This window comes from Corvus kubaryi, unplaced genomic scaffold (genome assembly GCF_017639235.1).
Source record: "Corvus kubaryi isolate FWS band 111438036 unplaced genomic scaffold, C.kubaryi_AGA036_p1.0 37392, whole genome shotgun sequence".
Taxonomy (NCBI): domain Eukaryota; kingdom Metazoa; phylum Chordata; class Aves; order Passeriformes; family Corvidae; genus Corvus; species Corvus kubaryi.
In genome coordinates, this window is record NW_024581131.1 from 4,923,411 (window position 1) to 4,942,606 (window position 19,196).

General features: G+C 50.2%; 2 protein-coding genes across 2 annotated transcripts in view; both read right to left on the minus strand.

Moving 5' to 3' along the window:
• Positions 1-17,180, minus strand: part of CD81 (CD81 molecule) — a 33,249-nt gene extending 16,069 nt beyond the window's left edge. The window contains exons 1-2 of the mRNA XM_042038297.1: positions 17,043-17,180; positions 6,669-6,783 (exon numbers count right to left, since the gene is read on the minus strand). Of these exons, the coding sequence (XP_041894231.1) occupies positions 6,669-6,783; positions 17,043-17,108 (181 nt within the window). The 5' untranslated portion in view covers positions 17,109-17,180. The remainder of the gene's footprint in view (positions 1-6,668; positions 6,784-17,042) is intronic.
• Positions 17,181-18,919: 1,739 nt separating this feature from the next.
• The window catches only part of TSPAN32 (tetraspanin 32), a 45,029-nt gene continuing 44,752 nt past the window's right edge, over positions 18,920-19,196 (minus strand). The window contains exon 12 of the transcript XR_006017799.1: positions 18,920-19,146. The gene's annotated coding sequence lies outside the window, so the exon portion shown is untranslated. The remainder of the gene's footprint in view (positions 19,147-19,196) is intronic.

Consider the following 19,196-nt stretch of genomic DNA (forward strand, 5'->3'; position numbering starts at 1 on the left):
TCCCAGCATCTTTAACTCACTAGTCTAATGGAAGCCAGTCACTGCCCCCAGGTCACCGTGGCAATATTTCCAAAAGACAAAAAAGAAATCAAATAAGAAATCCCCCCTCAGCATGACACAATGCTTCCTGGGAAAACCAGGCAGCTCTTCAAGCTGTGCCTGCCCTCCCCATGGGATGGGCTTTAAAAAGGGGCTGAGAGCAGAGGAAAGAGAGATGTTTGTTCTCCCAGCAGGCTCCTGCGGGGAGACTCTGCTCATCCAAGAGTTTTGCAAGCCTCTGAGGAAAGGAGGGAGGCTTCAGTGCCACCCTGCCATTGCTCCTGGCCTGGAGATGCTGAACATCACTGGGCTCATCACCACTGCAGCTGCAGGGAAGGGTGGGACCATCAGACAATGGCAGGGAGACTCCCTCCTACTCCACACCATCCATCGTGGAAGAACACTCTTCCCTGTAGCCAAAGAAATGACCATGATGTTCTTCCTTGCAGCTTGGGGGCATGATACAGGCAGGGAGTGGAAAGTCCCTCCAGGGCAGGGTTGAGGCAGGAAAAAGATGGCTGCGCGAGCCAGCCAGCAGAGGAGGATATCCTAGGCATTTTTGTCCAGTTGCCCAGTGGAATTGGCCCAGCAGAGCTGGCAGCGCTTTCTTGAAAGTGGGGTGAGAGAGAGGGGGGCTGGAAAAAGAGAGGGTTTGCTGGAAGACGACAAGTGGGAAGCCCCTCCATTCCCCTCCACCCCCTTTCCCAAGGAAAACATTGCTGCTCTGTAGCTGCTAATGACTTCCAGATGGAGCAATAGGATCACAAAGCATGGAGAGCTCTCATGGGGAGATGAAAGCCTGGACATGCTGCCCTCATCTGCAAGAACAAGGCAAGAAGAAGCCATGGGCACCTCTCTGTCAGAAAAACAAAGGGATGGTGGGGAAAGCCCCAAAGAATGTCCTCGTGTGCACACACTTATACCCAAATCCCCTCCACAGAGGTCCACAGTCACGTTTCTTCTCCTCTGCCTACCCAGGAAACCTCCCAGGAAGGAGATTTAAGTTTTGTAAAGTCAGCATACCTCCAAAAGCTGGGAGGAAGTCTATGGCACATCTCCAGGACTGGCATGGACAAAGGTGGCACAGCACAGGAGAGCCAGGCTGGAATACACTGGCCCATCCTCTGCTGCCCCAGCCTAGAGCGCTTCTGGACATTTCAATGTGCCCTGGGGTCCCACCCACTAAGAGAGCACAAATCCCACTGGAGGGTTCCTTGTAGGCTTTGCATGCTTTAAACATGGTGGAGGTTTTCTAAGGAAAATTGCCAAAGCTACAGGTTTAAACAGCTCTGCAGAGCAAGGAGCCACCTCTGGCACAGGTCCAGGGCAGCAAAGCCAATGGGAGGGGACAAAGGAGAAGAACAACTACATTAGTTGCAGTTGGATAGATCTGAACCCAAAATAACCTGATGGTACTAATGTATTTTTAAAGTCATAACCAGTTTTAGTCTGCAGAGTTGACTTGATCATAACAAAGGTAGAATGAATTACAATTAAATGGAAATCAAATGGAAATGCAATGAAATAACATGTTGCTTTCTTAATAGAAATTGAATTCTGTGATAAGAATACAAAAAAAAAAAAAATTGTACTCTCAGATACATGATGTAAGCCAGAAAGGAAAGTACTAAAAAAGTGTTTTGCCTTAAAACTACTATTTTAAAAAGAATTCCAGTGTTATTGAAGGAGTTGATCTGACGGTGATTAGAGGAAAATCTAGAACAAGTAAATCTCAGCTTTTGGTTTTTTTTTTCTTTAAGGGACTAAATAATTAAATTGTCCTCAACTGTAAGTAAGTTTATTTCCAAGACAGAAAAATGTATGTACTTCTAAAAATCCACACATATATTATTTTTTAAATAATCCATTTTGCTCGTGTGGTTCAAGGCCAAATGCAGACCTTGGTCTCCACTGCCAAGCACGCAAGCCTGGCGACAGCTCATGTGTCTGGTGGAAAATCTCCAACACAGGGGGCCTTGAAAAAGTAGAGCACAAATGGGTGAGAGAAGAAACCAGTCCTGAACCAGCTGTGTGCATCCACAGGGATCCCTGCAGTGCCTCATGCCAGAGCTGAAGGTGGTTTTTCCCTGGTGTTTATTACAGAACCTACAAACCAGGAGCCTCAGGCTCTTCTCTAGTCCTTTCACAAAGAGTTCAGCAAAAGATGTGCTGTTGAGTCTAACCCCACGATGCACGGAAGTTGGCACCATCTCTAAAAGATGCCTATCATTTCCAGAGGGATGGGGACAAGGATTGGAGCAGGAACAGAAACCAAGACCTTCTCATTGCTCATGGCAGGTGCACAGCCACTGGAGCACTGTGGACCTCTAGAGCCTTTTCAACACACTGGAGCTCTGCTGAGCCCCCTCTGCAATGAAAATCTCCCTGAAACCCCAGAAATCACTGCTTTTCTGGCCCACTCTCTGCTGCTCCAGCCTACACCACTGAAAAGGCTAATTAAGCTAGATTAGCTAAAAAGGCTCATTAAGTTATGGATAGAAGGGACAGCTCCTCCACAACCATTTAGCCAACACAAGTCTGTCTCAGTGATAAGCTGGGATGCTCTGCACTGCTGGGCATGTCTGGGACCCATGGCAAGAGTGGCCAAGGCATCCTCATGCGCTGTAAGGACAATGGGCACACCTGGGGAAAGAGCTCTGAGAGCTGTCCCCATCCCTACCCTATGCACTGCCACTTAGCAGACCCTCCTCTCTGCAAGGGTCAGATTTCCCTGAGCCCAGCAAAACCTCATGACAGGACTTCCAAAATCCTGAAGACAACCATGAAAGCTTCAGTTCAACTCAGATAAGTACTCACTTGTAAGAAAGACTTCAAAACCTCCCTGTGCTTTCTGGCCCATTGATTCTAGACCAGTCTGCATGAAAAGCAGCTTGAACTTGTTTCCAGGGCAGAAATCATTATCCTGGATTGTATTTGTTCCGAGGAGGATGGTGAAGACAGTCTGATTCACCTCCTGAGAGAGCCTGTGTTCCCATTAGCCGGTGTCCCTTCCACGCCTCAGTAGCGCTCACAGGCACATTCACCACCTTAGTCCCAGGCCACTGCTGCTCTCAGCTGTGCCCCACCTGCCTCCCTCAGGCTTTGCTGCCTGACTGGCTTGGGAGCTGGATCAACATTACCTAGGGAACTCCCCCACCAAAAAAAAAAACCTCTCTTGCCTTTCTGTTGGGACAGTGACACCCAGCAGGATGACAGGGAGAGGCAGCGGTGGCAGCAGGCTCAATGGCCAAGCTTAGCCCACTGCTGTAGGCCTGTCTGAAACCTCACACCCCTCCCCTGTGCCACCATGCTCCAGGGAGGAGACACTACCCAGCAGAGGATTTACTAATAAAATACAAAGGACCTAGATGGAAGCAAAACTAACCCCTTCCTCACCCTAAAAGCTAAGTAGGAAACCACAGCCCAGCTCAGGACACTTTTGCACTCCTCATCGTGGCTGGCCACGCTCCCAGGGCCGAGCTAATTAGAGCCACAGGTTGTGTTGCCCTGTCACTTGCTGTGAGCAGCTGGAGGCAGATTTCCTATTTTGGATCTGGCAGGAGAGAGTGGAGCCGAGACCATCCAGCTGCTGTGCTCCATTCCTCGCTAGGCAGCTTGAGGGAAAGCACAGGAAGGGCAGCAGCAGGGACGAGAACCCAGTGATGCTCCCAGCACACAGGCAGCCCAGCAAGGGGGAAGTGGGAAACCGTGGGGTGTGGGTCTAAGGCAAACAAGAGCTGAGGTTTTTATTCCTGCCCTCCTCAAAGCATTTCACCCACAACAGCCATCTCCAGGCATCACATAACCAAATGTTTGAAGGACAGGGAACCTAGCTTTTTCCTCCCACTTGTCATCCCACCAAGAAAGGGCAAAAGCAGTAAGTCCAGAGTCACTTGCCTCTTCAAGATCCCCAGGTGCTCTTAAAACCAGCGACACCACAGCACTAACTTATTGTGGAGAGATCAGAACTGCTCCAATTTGTACCGGTGTCTGCAGAGAGAGACCAGCTCAGCCTTCTTCTATGGGCTCTCCTAAGACACTGAATCACAGTTTTGTTGTTTGTTTGGGTTTTTTTCAATGATACTTTAATGTGTAGGATCAGTAAATATCTGAGAAGCGGTCAACCAGTTGTTAGCAACTTATCAATGCCTCTAGCTATCCTGAAGGATGTTTTCGGCCTTGTGACCAACACCTTCCCAGCCTCCAGACAGACAAAGCATTCCAGACACAGTGTTATCCAAGAGCAAGAAGGATTTTGGTTTCTGAATTTCAAATAAAGCAAGTAAGTGCATATCAGACCATAAGCCAAGCTCAGATGAAGAACAAGTATTTTCCTTTACAGTTATGAAAGCATGGAACTAAGGTGCTCCAGCTATCCTCATCCCTGGCACTGGAATTTATTTACAGTCCTGAAGGAGTTAAAGCATTTGCTGGAGCACTGGATCCACAGCCAAAATGGAAGTGTCAAAAGCCAAGACTGGAACAAGTGGTTAGGGGATCAGATGGTTTGCACGCCGTGCTGAGGAAAAGCCTGTGAACAAGGGCCTGTTTAATAACCTCCCAAGCCAGCCCACAAGACAACTCGCTGCATGCAATGCCAAAGTGCTGGGGAGGAGGGGTAGTGCTTGTGGGAAACCCCAGCCCGCAGAGCCCTTTCCCTGTGGCTGGAAAGGCGAGCAGGGGAACAGCTGCCTGTGCCCTAGGGGCTAACAGGGTGACTGCTGAGATGGTCCTGTCTGGGAGCTGAGGGCAAGGACTGCTCCTCTACTCCTGCTCCTGCTGGAGCCTCAAGTGTCATGCCTGGTACTCTGTAACTTCCCTGCTCGCCACAGCCTCTTTCTCCCATTTCCCCATCACCCTCAAATCCATTATTTTTACTCTCCCATAACACACAGACACACTGGAAAAATAGCCTTTAAGAAACAGCTCCAGCTTTGGGGCAGGGGAAAGGACACAAAAAGAAACCAAGAGATGCCAAGTCCCTGCTTTCCTACTTCCCTTTCTCACTCAGTACACACCCTATGATAGAAGTTTTCCTCCTTGGACAGTGTTTATTGCTTCCCCCTGTTCCTGCAGCACTGCAGCAAAGCCTGGCTGGCCTTTAAAAGCCTCCTGACAAATCCCGGGACCAGCGCCCTGTGCCAGACACCAAAAAGTGGTTTGCAAAGGAAAAAGAAAACAACAGAGCTCTGGAGGCCAAGCCCAGAGAAGTTCCCATTCCCAAAAGCAGGAACATTGTGTACATGTGTATATTGCACACCAGAGGAGAAAAAGGAAGGAATATCAGTTGTAGGAGAGAGGAAAAAGGGGGGGTGGGGGGGTGGAGCAGGGTTGGGGGGGAAGCAAAAAGAAATCCCAGCCTTCAGACTCCAGAGGTCTGGCTGGGAAAGGCAGCAACTGAAAGAAATGCTCTGCTGTTCTTACTGCATGGAAATTACAGCTGCCAGAAGGAATCCAGGCCAATCTGTTGCTGAATAGAACTTTAAAAAGACAGCCAGTCTCAAATCATGGGCTGCTCACGGGTGTTGGAAAGTCAGTGCGGTGGTGTGACCCACAGTCCTTCCCCAACTCCTTCTAAACAGTGAAGGCCGAGGACAAAGACAAAATAAAAAGGAGTGGAAGAGTAAAAGATACTCAACAGGCAGGAGGGAAGGACTGTGCCCCACACTCCAGGTCCCCCAGGTTTAGGGAGAAAGTGTTACCTAGGGAGATATCAGTTGTTAGCCCCCCCAAAAGAAGGAGAGGTTTGGACTGGCTCCTGGAAAGGAGAGAGTTTAACTTCTTATGAGATCTACAAAGGGGAAATGCTGCAAATAGAGCTCTGGGTGTGAGGCAGGAGAGACAGCAAGACAGAAAAACTCACAGCTATTTACAGCAGGAACACCTTCTGTAACCAGGGACGGGCAGGGAGAGGGCTCAGGCATGCTGTTTCATGGGCAAGCAGGGAAACGCAAAGGAAAACCCTTTCCAGAAAGTAATTTTAGCTACAGGTGAGAACAGGACATTGGATCAGACGATGTTCCCAGCCCCGTCAGCCTGTGCTCCAAGCCAGCTCCTGACTGGCAGCCAGCCCCTCCTGCAAGCTGCTCCCCCTTGTCTGTGAGGGATCATTGGAGAACAGGGGAAAAACCGGGGGTTTCAGCTTCCAGCATGCCAGCATGCTGTCAAATTAACAAAAATCATGCTAAACTTAATCGTAGTGCACAGAGGCTCCACCTGCCCCTCCTGGAGAACATGAGTCACATGCTCACCAAGCTTCACTTTCTACTGCCAGGCACTCTGTCGGCTACTTTTACATCCCTTTGGATAGGAAACGAGACACGCTTCCAAGAAGTCCCCCCTCTTCCCAAATGTGCTCTGGAGAAAACCCATTACACCACAACACGTCTTTTTGCGTTTTCAGCTGATGTGGATTTGGACTCTGCGCTCGGGCCACGGCCAACATTTATCAAAGGCTTTGGCTGGCACAGCAGGGGATATTTTGGAGAGTACAAGGGCAGCAGGAGGTATTTTTACTGTGACCTCCTTGATGCTCACCTGGAGCTTTCCGCCCTGCTTTTGGGTACACTGCAGCCCACCCTGGGGCACAACACCGAAGCAGCACCACCAGCACCCCCACAGCTACTCACCAACGTAGAAGGTGTTGGGGGCCTGCTTGTCCCCCAGCTGCAGGTACAGGATATTTGTTGTCTGCGAGTCATGGCGGAGCCACAGGGCCACTCCCAGGATGATGCCTCCAGCCAGCTGGGGAGAAAACAGAGGGAAGCAAGGGTTACCCACTGTTCCAGCCACATCGGACCCAGACTCGCAGTTTTTTGGTGGGAGCAGACTTGCTTTTCATCTTCCCACAAATATACAAGAACATCCTTTCTAACCATCATCCCACCCCTGCAACATGCTTTGTGCCCCACAGATCATAGGCCGTATCACCTTCCCTGCTTTATGAGAAGACCCCTCATTCTGGGGATGTGCAAAGCCCTTTCCAGTTCTTGCAGGAGATTTCTTTCCCAAGAGGTATTTTATTATGCCACTTAAATGGAAGGCTCGGCCTTACCCAAGCAGAAGGAGACATGCCACTAAGATTTTTAGGAGAGCTTTTCAACAGAAGTCAGGATCAGTCCCAATTACTCCCTTTTTCCAATGGGCTGTTATCATCCCATTCCATTTCTCTGTGAGGTACAAACAGAAAGTGCGGGAATTTTTCCTCTCTGCCCCCAAGTCTTGCATGCACATGACTTCCCATCCAGGCTTCCAGTCGAACACACCTAGTGTTCCCCTGGCACACAGGGCTTTCCTTAATGTCCTAATACAGGAATTGAAGCAGAGCAAGGCGTGGGTTCAGGCCAAGGCACCATCACACCACTTTTGGGGGCCTCCAGGCCAAGACTGCTGCCTTGGCCATGCTGTCCAACAGCAGAAGAGCAGCGCAGCCACATACATGGGTGCACACTGAGACGTAGGACTGACCAGGGCAGGGACAAAAACACACTCCAGATGTGGGAGGAGATGTTCTGCGCATGGGATGTCAACTCAGCCACTGGGATATTTATGTACAAACAATGGGAAGTTTTATGACTGACTTCCTCACTGTTTTCTCTTTCACGGAGGGGCTGGGAATGGCAGCGGAAGATGGGAGCAGATATGGGGCACTACAGCAGGGAAGGTGTCACTGAGAGGAACTTGAGGTAGAGCATTTCCTGCAGGACTCATTGTGTTCTTTGTGACATCCCCCGTCCATTTAAAAGCATAAGAGAGAGGGGAAAAATTATAAACACCTGGAAAAAAATCCACACCCTTAAGAATTCAATATCACTGCTGTGAAAAGCTGAAAGTACCTGTTCAAATGCTAATTTAATTTTGAGTGTCCTAAATCCTTGAAGCCATTCATCTTAAAAAAGGGAAGATAACTACAAAAGGGCACAGAAGTAGAAACATGCTTTTTCTAAAAAGGTCTGAATCAGGTCAGCTACAGGCATGTAAGGCACCATGAAGGTCACATTAAAAAAAAAAAACCAAACAAAACAAAAACAAGGCAAGACTTTTTCAGTAAAAGTGCAAAGTCTCCAGTTGTGCAAGCACAAAAAGGAACACAGGAGGACTGGGATCTGCAAGACAGGCTTCTGATGGGAGCCTGGCTTTCCCTCTTGGGAGCTCTGCTGGTGGTTTCCTCCTTGCTCATTTCTATAAATCCCAGCCACAAGACTTTTACAGGAGTTCCATCAAAGTGGGGTAAACCCACACCATTTGTTCCAAACTCACAGGACAAGCTGCTCTTGGGGTTTTTCCACTATCAGACGGAGAAAATCCCCATCAGCTCCTGGAGAGGAAGGGAAATCTTTGCTTTTCCCCAGTCTGCCACCAAAGTAGTCAGCTTTTAACACTTCTCCCACAACAACCAATGCAACTTCCCCACTGGCACAGTCCCTCATCCCTCCTGCACTAGGGCCAGCCTGAGGTTCTCCAAACGCTGGCAATGCAGAAAAGTCACGAAAGCCGCTCTGTGCTCAAGTCCAGCTCCAAATAAGGCAGGTTGTGGCTTCGCACAAAGTTACCCAAATCCAGCCTGGCGTGGCTCGTTCATTGTCTGAGGGCATAACAAAGTGTGTGTTTTGACTCTCAGAGGAAAGAATATGTCCCCAGATTAATCCATGCCACTCAAAGTAAAGCTCTCCTGGTAGCTGCTAGGAGAGAGAAGATCCTGAGGAAGGTCTGGATTTCTGTGCTGGCTGGAAGAGGTAAAGAAAAATGGCTGCAGCCCTATTTGTTTTGGTTTTCTCCCTGCAAGGACACATTGCTCTGCCCTGACATGCTGCCCTCCACACTCAGCAGTACCCACCCCAGCACGCCCTGCCACCCATGGCGAGGTTGGGATGACACCAGCAGCTCCTTTCCAATCCAATTTGCCTTAAAATACCCAAGAGCGCTGAAAGCAGACTGCAAGCTATCCTTGAGATACTTTTTAATCATGTGGGAACATCAGCTAAAGGGGTGGAGCCTCTTCTCATGCATCAAACCCACCCCAGCAGCGAGGTCTGCCTAAGACAGCCAGCTGAACCAACTCCAGATGTTCCTGGTTTCATCCTGAATGCGCCCCGGGAACATCGCACATCCCTCCCGCACCGCCTGACTCCATTTGCATTTTTTACAGAGCATGGAAGACCTCTGAATGGAAGCTTTAATCCAATAGCAGCTGGATTTCCTAAGAGAAAATGACATTCCCTTACTAATGAAAACAGGGTTTGGGCTACGATGAGTAACTTTTTCCATGAAAACCATACATCCTCCCACCACCAAGAAGTCCAAAACGGAGTTAAGGCTCTTTCTTCTCAAAGCAAGGAAAACAAGAGGGAGAAAACATTGTCAGCTTGCCACAGTAACTCTGCCTTCTGCTGTACCTTGCTTGGGATAATCTCATTTTTAATAGAACAATTTGTTCCAGATAAAAGCTTGGTATTTGCTTCCCCTTCCATCCTACAACTGCTGTTTGCCAACACAAGAGCCCAAAGAGCTCCAACCACTGACGGCAGCGTGACACTCATCTTTAGGCTGCACATCCTCATAGGTATCACCGTTTTTTTCTGCTGTGGATATCTGTAATCTCACACAGGTTATCCCACTGATCTTTGTGTTCCCAGCTTGTCAGACAGCAACGTCGCACAGTCTGGAGCCATCGCTTGTCGTGATACACTCCAAGCGCCCAGCACAGCTCTCCATTTCAGTTTTTGGGGACTGCAATAATCTAAAAGCTGCAACTTCAGCAATGCCAGCAGTGTGTCAGACTTTGATCTGCTTTCCAAAAGCTGACCTCCCCAGCCTGCTGTTCTCCTGCCAGCACCATAGCACTCGTGGAAGGCACATCACTGGTGTTCCCCAGGATGGGGCTGGCCCCAGAGCTCACGCCCGGAGCAGCTTCCTGGCACAGCAGAGGTGATGTTGCAGGCTCCTACGTTTCCTCTTTACTGCTATTTTCCAGCTTCCAGAGATTTATTGCTTCTTCCACAGACAGCTGGACTTTTCCAGCTGGATCCTGCCTGCCCAAGGCTTGCTTCTTCAGGAATGCTGTTCCTGGTTGACACAGTGGGGACAGTCCCCATCGAATGCTGCCTAGGGGAGGCAAAAGGCAGGGCTCATGTCCCCAAGAGGTGATGGGATGGTACCCCATGAGAGGAGGTATCACCAGATGAGCAACACGAAGAAGGCAGGTGTGCAGTCCTGGTTTGCTGCTCAATCCACAGTGCATGTAGTGAGGCTCCTTCCTGGACTAAGCCTCACCAATGGACATGCTGTTCACCCTAAAATTTCCAGATCTAGCTGTGGGGCAAGGGAACAAGCCCATTTTTCACAGCTTAGTCACTCCTCCTCTCCACAAGAAATTCTCATGAATTAGGGGAGCAAGGAATGACCCCATTCCCCTCTTAATGTGGTGTACCCCACTTCTGACCTGCCCCCACCTTAGCCTGTTGCTCCCTAAATCTCACATATGCCAGGATGTGCATCACCGCCCCAGTCCCTTCCGCTGCCCCCAGCCTTTTTCCTCCTGCTCCCTTCCCTCCACCCTTCTCAGAAATAGATTTCCTGGATGGGAGGAAGAGAAGAAAGAAGTTCTGGCTACAGGGCAGCTTGCTGGGCATGCCAAAGCAAAGCAGACAGACATCCTATGCCTCAAGTCAGCAAAGGAGGGAAGTGGAGGTGCCAGCAGTTTCACAATGCTGTATTTTAGCAGTGCCACTTCCCACAGCCACGGCTGGTCCTGCCCCCCCGGTCGTGCTTCCCAACCTGGGTGAGCCCAAGGGCCAGGAGAGGCTCTCACCTTGCTGCAAAAATGCTGCCAGCAGAGGTCACACAACCATACCTGGGAAATACCTATTGCTAATTACTATTAATTAGTAATTAACAGTAATTAATTATTATTAATAATACCTATTTCTAAATTACTAACAAGAAGCAGGATGCTGCCAAGAAAGCTTAATGAATCTTAGCTGGTTTATGATTAAGGTAGATGACTGGAGATTTTTAACAGGTTTTCATGCTGCAGAGGTTTGCAGCTTCCCTTACACCAGCTGGAAGCAGAACCCTTTGTGAGGGCAGCACCCAGACCCCACCCGAGGGGGGTCCTAGGGCTCCTCTCCAACACAACCTGGAAAGCAGCTGAGATGGAGTAACAACGAATCCTCCTCCTTTCAGGTGCGGGGGGATGCAGAAAAACAAAGTGGCTTGCCAAGGTTGAAGTATCTTTTCATGCAAGAAGCCCCTCATACAGCCAGGAACAAACCCCTAATTTGGGGTTGAATGCTTTGCTCTCAGGTAATTTGTGGGTCTCTAGGGGAAGCAGCAGGAATCATACTCTCCAATATGTGCAAAGTACATAATGAAACATCATTCTGGTGTTCATCATACATGCACCCAGCATGAGCGGGGGAAAAAGCAAGGAGACAGACTTGTAACTTGATGGAAATAACCTTTGGAAGGGCAGTACAAGCCCTTGCAAGATCTGTGCTCGCACCTTACAGGTCCTGCACTATCAGCCTGAGGACTGAGGCAGGCAAGAGAGGGACACATGGAATGTGCCCAGGTAGCACTGCGCCTTCCCACAGCCTGCACCTCGCCTCCTGGAAAGCAGATGAATTTCTTTTCTACTGCAACAGCTGCACCTCATGGAACTGCTGAAAGGGCATGGGGTAGAGCAAAGGGCTGACAGCTGAATGGTGGCCAGGAACCCGGGAACTTGGGCTCGATGCTGCGACCATCTCCATGCTATGATGTCAAGTCTTCACACCAAAAAGTCACTTGAAGTTTTAAGGTGAGAAGCACTAGAGATCACCCCTGTGCTGCTTGTTGGGATGCACTGTGGGATGCCCTGGAGCCCCTTGGGAGGGTGTAAGCAGGGGAAGGGACTTCAATCAGACACGCAGCTTCAGTTGGACAGCCACACAATGCAAAAGCTGATCTTGGCACAGGCACTCACAGGCAGGAGTGGCAGACAGGACTCTGTGACAGCACAGGCGAGGTCCTTCTGCTGCCTTCCACAGCCATCGCGCTCCAGGGCACCAAACATCAGGCTGAAAGTTTGCAGGCAAGGCCTGCCCAGGAATTGCAGAAAAGGCTTTTGGGAAGAGCGCCGTGCCCTGCAGGCAGGAGGAGGAGAGCAGCCTGCAGCCCTGCTCTGCTCCCAGCAGCACACCTTCCAGCAGCGGCTATTAATAGAGCTGCCAGCCGGAGCGAAATTCTCCACTGGTGCCTATAGTTACCAGCCCTACAACACTGCAGAGCTTTTCAAAACAACCTCCAGAGGAACACTCCCGGAGGAGCAGCATGCCAGAGGCCAAATAAAGCTTGATGGATGGGAGGAGAATGGGAATCCAGCACCAAAACCCAGGAGTGGGGTCCTATGATGGGGAGCACCGTGCCCCAGCCTGATCCCTGTTGCAGACAGAAGTAGCACTTCCCAGGGTTAACTGCCCTCAGGAGAGAGGAAAACAATTTGAGATATTGCTTTAAAATTAATTTGGCCCCATACATAAGCATTTAACTACAATGGTGATACAACTGCTTTCTCTTCTTAATAGTACAGTGAAAGGCACTTCCACAGTACAGGATCAAAGGGTTTCTCACTGTTAATGCTCTTGCAGGAGATAAGCATTACAGTGGCTGACAGGAGAATAATCTCAGGAAAACAGAGCAATGCCATTCCAGCCAGCAGCGCTCCCTCCTTTTTGGCTGCAGCCCAGCCCATAAAGTGCAATCAGGTACCCCCATGGGGCAGGGTGCACCCATCTCTTCAAAAAACCTTCTGCACACAGAGACTTCAGAAGAGGTTTTGTAGATGATGGAAGGACAGAGACAGAAAGCCCTAAAACACATCCCAGAGAGACATCAGCAACAAAATTTGAGTCCAGGCACTGAGCCTCCTAAGGAAACCTCTCCCTTGCCCTTCAAAGGCAGGTGTTAAGTAGCTGCAGGGTGAAACACACACGGAAAAAAGCTGGCCTGTACATCGTCCCAGGATACCAAACCCAAAATCTGTGGAAGAAGATGCTGGGCCAGCATCAGGTCCTTGCTGCTTGCCAGGCTCTCTGCGATTCCCAGGGAGACCAACAGCCCAACCAGCCAGGCACTACCACAGGGAGCACTGCAGCAGTGCTCAGCCCAAGCATGCACCCACAACAAGATGCAAGCTAGCTTGTTAGTCCACAGAGTTACTTCAAACCTGTGTTTCTTCATTTAAACCTGTGAGCAGTGGTACACAGGCACCCTCCTCACCACAATGGGACGGTCATGTGCCACTCAGCAAAAGCCTTACCATGGAACAACCACCATAGAGAGCTGCCACCTCCCCACACCGTCACCCCTCATCACCAACACCAAGTATCTCTGTGCAGGCTTTGTAGACTCCAGGGTACAACTGACAGATCTTCTAGTGTAGCACAAGAAAATAGGCAGCTCCTCTACCCCTTCCCTTTCAATCACCCCTGTCAACTGAGACTTTCACTTCCACCTTTCCTCTGATTTTGCCCTTCCTTCCCTCTGCACACAGACTCTTAACACACCCCCTCACACACGGAAGAGAAGAGTTACACACTGACTGGAAAATGGCATTAGGATCAAGCTCTTCCTTTTAATTAGACACCTCTCTGGTAGGGCAGTCAGTGGTGCTCTCAACCTGGAAGGCTGCCATGGGCTGTATTAGCTAATAAGCTTGAGCAATTCTTCTCCAAGCAAGTCAATTCCTCCTTGGTTATGTTTAATTATATTTTAAAATAGCTCGCTGACTTCCTTCAGCCTCCCCAGGGACTCTTTGCAGTGGTGGTCAGTTCAGCCCCACGCACTGAGCTCTGCTGTTGGGTTTGGATAATTCAGGAGAGCAGTCAAAGTCCAGCCATCTTATAGGGATGGGATAGAGAAGCAGCTCCAGATGCCCAGCCCAGCCCTGCTCAGGGCTGCCCATCACACCAGCCAAACTACCCAGTAACAGCTACTGCTCCCTCTCACAGGGCAGAGTGCCACTTGCCACCAGCCACCCCAAGGTTTCAGGACAACTTGGCAGCACAGAAAAACTTCTGTCTTTCCAGCCCCATGTTTTGCTAACCAGGTGAAGCCCCCAGGTGCTGACCATGGCCTCCTCCACCACTTCATTAGGTGGATGCCACTGTGAAACACGTGGGGACCCTCTCTGCTGGGACAGGCACCCGTTTGTACATGTGGTCCATGTAGCAGCTGCTGCTCCCTCAAGAGCCACCTCGGACCAAGCACAACCTTGGCATCTTCTCAAGAATGTGTGCACAAAGGGAAAGCAATCCCAAAAAATCAAATAAAATTGAAACATTTCAGGTACAATGAATGAGGAGCTGGCAGTGGGTCACCTTTACCCTTTGCTTTTTCAACACAGCAGCTTTGTGAAATTCCCCCAGAGCTGCCAGGGGAAGGAAGGGGGAGGAAGCCAGAGGGGTGTCAGTTTATTTACACTCCAGCAGGATAGCAGGGCTACATTAAAAAGTTATCAAAGTAACTAAGGCTGAGAATTGCTTCCTTTCTTCCTCTTGGGCACTTGAACAAGCTCCTGTGCAGCACAGCATGGTGCCTGCCAAACTTTGGGTTCTGCCTCTGGCTTGTTTTCATCAACAGCACCCAGCATCAGCTGTGCACAAGGCAAATCATAAGCAAATAAGCACGAGGAGCCCATCAGCCCTTGCATAATAACCAGCTATCAGAACTAAAGGGCTGCAAGTGCCCTGTCTCACACCTCCCCTGTAGTTAGAGGTGGTGTCCCAACACAGCCAGCCTACAGCAAGGGTGCTCAGCACCACGTTCTGTCCTTAAATGCCACCCCATGAAAAGGACCGTTGCACTTTGGTGGCAACAAAGGTATCCCTCCCCACCTGGGGGGTGCAAGGTTGGCAGCTAACCTGCCTTTGTGGTAAACCTAAAATTCCTCTCAACTACTAATTTAAAAAACAACACAAAAGGGCTTGAAAACTCCAAGATCTGGTATTCAACCACCATTCAGCTGGCCAGCCTCACAGACAGCATCGTTAATTCTAATGGAGTCCAGGCTCCCAATCTGCACAGGAGACAGTGCGAGGGGACCAGCAAGTCCAGTACTGGGAGCTGTTTTGGGGAACCAGTAGGTCACAGGCACCCCTCCTTGGGAGGAACTGAAGCGTCTACCCCTACTCACAGGGAGCACTCTCAAATAGGGCAGGGCAAGGCACCTATTCCAGAAGTCATAACAGGGAAATTATACAGATTGGCTATTCCTCGTGGAATCAAAACATCCATTTATAAGAGATCAGCTCTTTTGCAAGACTTTGAGATGACCAAGTGATCTCACTGAGGAGTCGTGGCTGTGCAGAGTCCCCAGCATCCTTCCTGCCACCCAGGAGACCCTTCCTCCCTCGCAAGCACAGCCGGCAGCTTCTTTGACATGAATGGCAGGAAATCAGGACCAGAAGGGAAGAAAAAGCCCTGGGATAAGCACGATAACTCGGAAGGAACAACACTTCACAGACAATCCTATCCGCCTCCATCCTGCCATTTTAAGAGTGGAAGAAAAGGTTAAAACAAAACCAACCCAGAACTGTCCCACGTTCATGCAGCTGGCAACAGATCAGCAATTAACACCGTTGTCGTCAGAGCTTGTTATCTCCCCCTTGGCCAGCGTTATACCCAGAAACAAGGCGAAGAGGCCTGAAGTGAGCACCCACTTGGTTAAACCCTACACCTCCCAGAGATGGGGACCCCCGCAAAGAGCTTCCCCAGGCACCCCCAGGGAGGAGTCAGCAGGCAGAGACTCCAGTCAGGCAGTGCAACTCCAGGTGCCCAAGCAGGGTTTACCCTGGAAGGCATCGGTCCCCTTCCCACATCTCTAGCCCCCCTTGCTATGTTTGCTGCTGTAAACGAGCATTAAGAAAAAAGAATCCCAAATCCTCAACAACAGAGCAGGGTGTCAGACAACGGGCACAGGGTATTGGACAAGGGGCATCCGAGCGGTGCCTTGCCTGGCAGGGTGGGGCTGGACTCACTTCCAAGACAAAAAAGCATTTCTTGGAATGGAAACCAGTGTACTTAAAACACGAAACCAGCAGCCTGCTCGGGCACATCTCGTTGCCCCCGAGCGCAGGAGAAGGGAGAGAGCGACTCTTGCCAGCCAACCTCGCGCTGCCGGAGGCTGTTTCTAATCGGGACAAACCTGGTTTGCAGGGAAACCGGGATACGCCGCCTGTTTGCTAAATTAGCCGCATGTCTAGATGGATTATTTCATGAGAAACTTTCTCAGGAAAGGCAGCCTCTTCAGCCTAGATAGAATTTGCATCCTAAAATAACTTCCCGGGCGGCGGGGGCAGCGGTCCCCGGCGCGGGGCCAGGGCGGCCGGGGCCCGGCTCTGCCGCCAGCGGCGGGGCGGGGGGCGCGGAGCCAGCCCCAAACCGCCCGTATTTGCTGAACGCCCCCTCGCCGGCAGGGCCGACGCCTCCCCTCCGCTCCCTCCGCCTGGCAGCATCCCTGCATCCCTCCCTCCTTCCCTCCCCGGCTGGGGAGCGCCGCTTTCCACAGCGCAGACCCGCGGCAAGAGGGGCTGCGGGAGCCTCCCCGCCCCGGCTCTGCCCCCCGCCCTTCCGCTCCGAAAGGCGCCCGTAAACATCTGCGGCGGCGGGAGGCGAGCATCTTAAAGGTGTTCTCCAACCATCCTACGGTTCTACCTCCCCCTCTGCATATCTATTTAAAAAATAGACATAAATAGATATACACGTACGATTACATACGTACGCATGCATTAAAATAAAAAAGCAAAGGATAATCACCCTCTCCGTCCTTCAAAATTAAAAAAAAAAAAAAGGAAAAAAAAAACCAAACAAAAAACCCCTAAGGCACATCCCAGACAGCAAGTCTCAATGCTGGGGGGCAAGAAGGAGGCTAAACCCAGGCGCAGGCAGACGAGCCATATTGCAGCCTCCTTATTTAAAGGCTGGGGGGCTCAGCCCCCGCTCCCCGCCGCCCCCGTGCTCACCCAGAAGATGAAGTTGAAGACGAAAAGGAGGTATTTGATGCACTTGGTGCAGCCTTCCACTCCCATGGCGGCGGCTCTCCCAAATCTGTGCTGCCAGGCTGACCGGGGCGGCGGCAGCAGCGGGCGCAGAAAACCCGCCCCGCTCCCCGCCCCGGGCACGCCCCTGGACACGCCCCATGGACACGCCCCTGGACACGCCCCTGGACACGCCCCAGGAGCGCGGGGCTGGCACACGCACCCCCCTCGCCCTCCTGTGACTGGCGGTCGGCTCCTGTTTCCCCCCTTTTTTCTTCTTTTTTTTTCTTTTCTTTTTTTACTTTTTTCTTCCCCACTTATCCAATTTACATTTTGCCCCTAACTTCTCTTTTCCTTTTTGCTTTTCCCTCCCTTTTTCTATTTTCACCCTTTTTTCTCTTCTCTTCTCTTCTCTTCTCTTCTCTTCTCTTCTCTTCTCTTCTCCCCCCTTCCCCTTCCCCCTTCCTCTTCCCCTTTTTTCCTTTCCTCCCTTTTTCTTTTTTCCCTTCTTTCTTTTATCTCCACTCATTTTTTTCTCATCTCTTCCCCTCGCTTTTCTTTTTTCCCCTTCTTTATGTGTTCTCTTACTTGTTTCTTTGTTTTCCCCTTTTTCTCGCCTTCCAGGGACAGCTCACAACAAAGTTTCCTACACACAAGTAGGAACCACGGGGGCAAGTGTTGGGGGGCTGTAGGAGCACTACCTCCCAAACCTGACCACCATCCCTTAAAACTCACTGCCTCCTCTTAAACATCACCAGGCAGCCTGAGGTGCAGGGAGAAACCTCTGTGAATAGATGCAGGGTGCAGGAGGTTTTGTATTTCTGTACAGAAAAGTTTGAGGGTGCACTCATGAGGGGATCCCACCTCCCCCACCAAAAGAAAGAACAAAGGACTTTTGCATTAATACTCTCAGTTTGAAATTCAGAGAAGCGTTTCCTCATTTCCCCTTCTAATTTTATCTCTAAATTTGCTCTGATGAACAGTTTTTGTCTAAGCTTGTGGCTTCGGTACTGCAAGCAATTGCATCAAGTTCAGTAGAACCACTAAGGATGTTTTCCCTTGGTTACTGGGTAACAAGAGCATCAGGGGGGCTTCAGGGCTGCACACCAAAGAGATGTGGGTCACACATATCAACAGGCTTGGGAATTTCAGTTAACCCCCTCCCCTCCCAAAGCTATGCAGTAGAAGCACGATGAAATTTCCCAAGCTTTTGGCGGAGATCCACTTTGGCCCACTTGCTGGTCCCCAGAAATATAAATTGTTCTCACCCCATGTCATGCTTCCAGGAAGCTCATTCACTTCTCCAGGGGCAGAGTAGTAAGTCACACAAGCAGAGCATAAGAGGATGCCTGGAAAAGGCATCAGCAAGCAGCTCCAGCCAAGGTCAGCACCTCACCGAGCTAAATATGAACCTGGCACCCGCCCACAGCGTCGTACGTGGAAACCTGCCCTCTTCCAGCCTGGGCACTTTCCTCCAGTGAAGGATTTCAGGGAGCAGCTTCTGAGCCAAGTATTTTCACACTCTGATAGAGTCTTCCCAGCCATGCATCCCATAGTCAGGAATGAGCTGTTACCTATCACACATTTCCTACACACGTATGTTGGAAACAAGTCAGCTTCCTCCAAAATCATCCCATTGCCCACAGGGATGAGTTGGTCCAGGGCTTTGTCATGTTCATCAAAACTTTCCTTGCCCCTCAGTAACAGCCCATGCACTACACGGCAGCAGGGATCAGGAATGAATAGAAGTTGGCCCTGTTCCCTAATTATTTATGCTGAGTATGTCCCCGATTGTGGGCTTGCCATGGATTCATAACCCCTTTGTCTCTAAGCCATATTCACTCATCCAGACTTACCAACAAAGCTGGAGGTTCACCAGGCTATTTGTGCATGTAACTGCTGTCCCGAATTATCAGCATCACCCATCTGGTTACGGCAATAGCTCTAATCCTGTGTGCCTCCTGCTCATTGCTCCAAACGATAACAGCAGGATCCTGAAGCTGCTCACTTGCCACATCAGAGCATCCCATGATAGCCTTCATTCTGCACCTCCACCCTTTACAGCTATAAATAGTAAAACAAAAACACACTGCCACCAAAAAAAAAAAAAAAAAAAAAAAAAAAAAAAAAAAAAAAAAA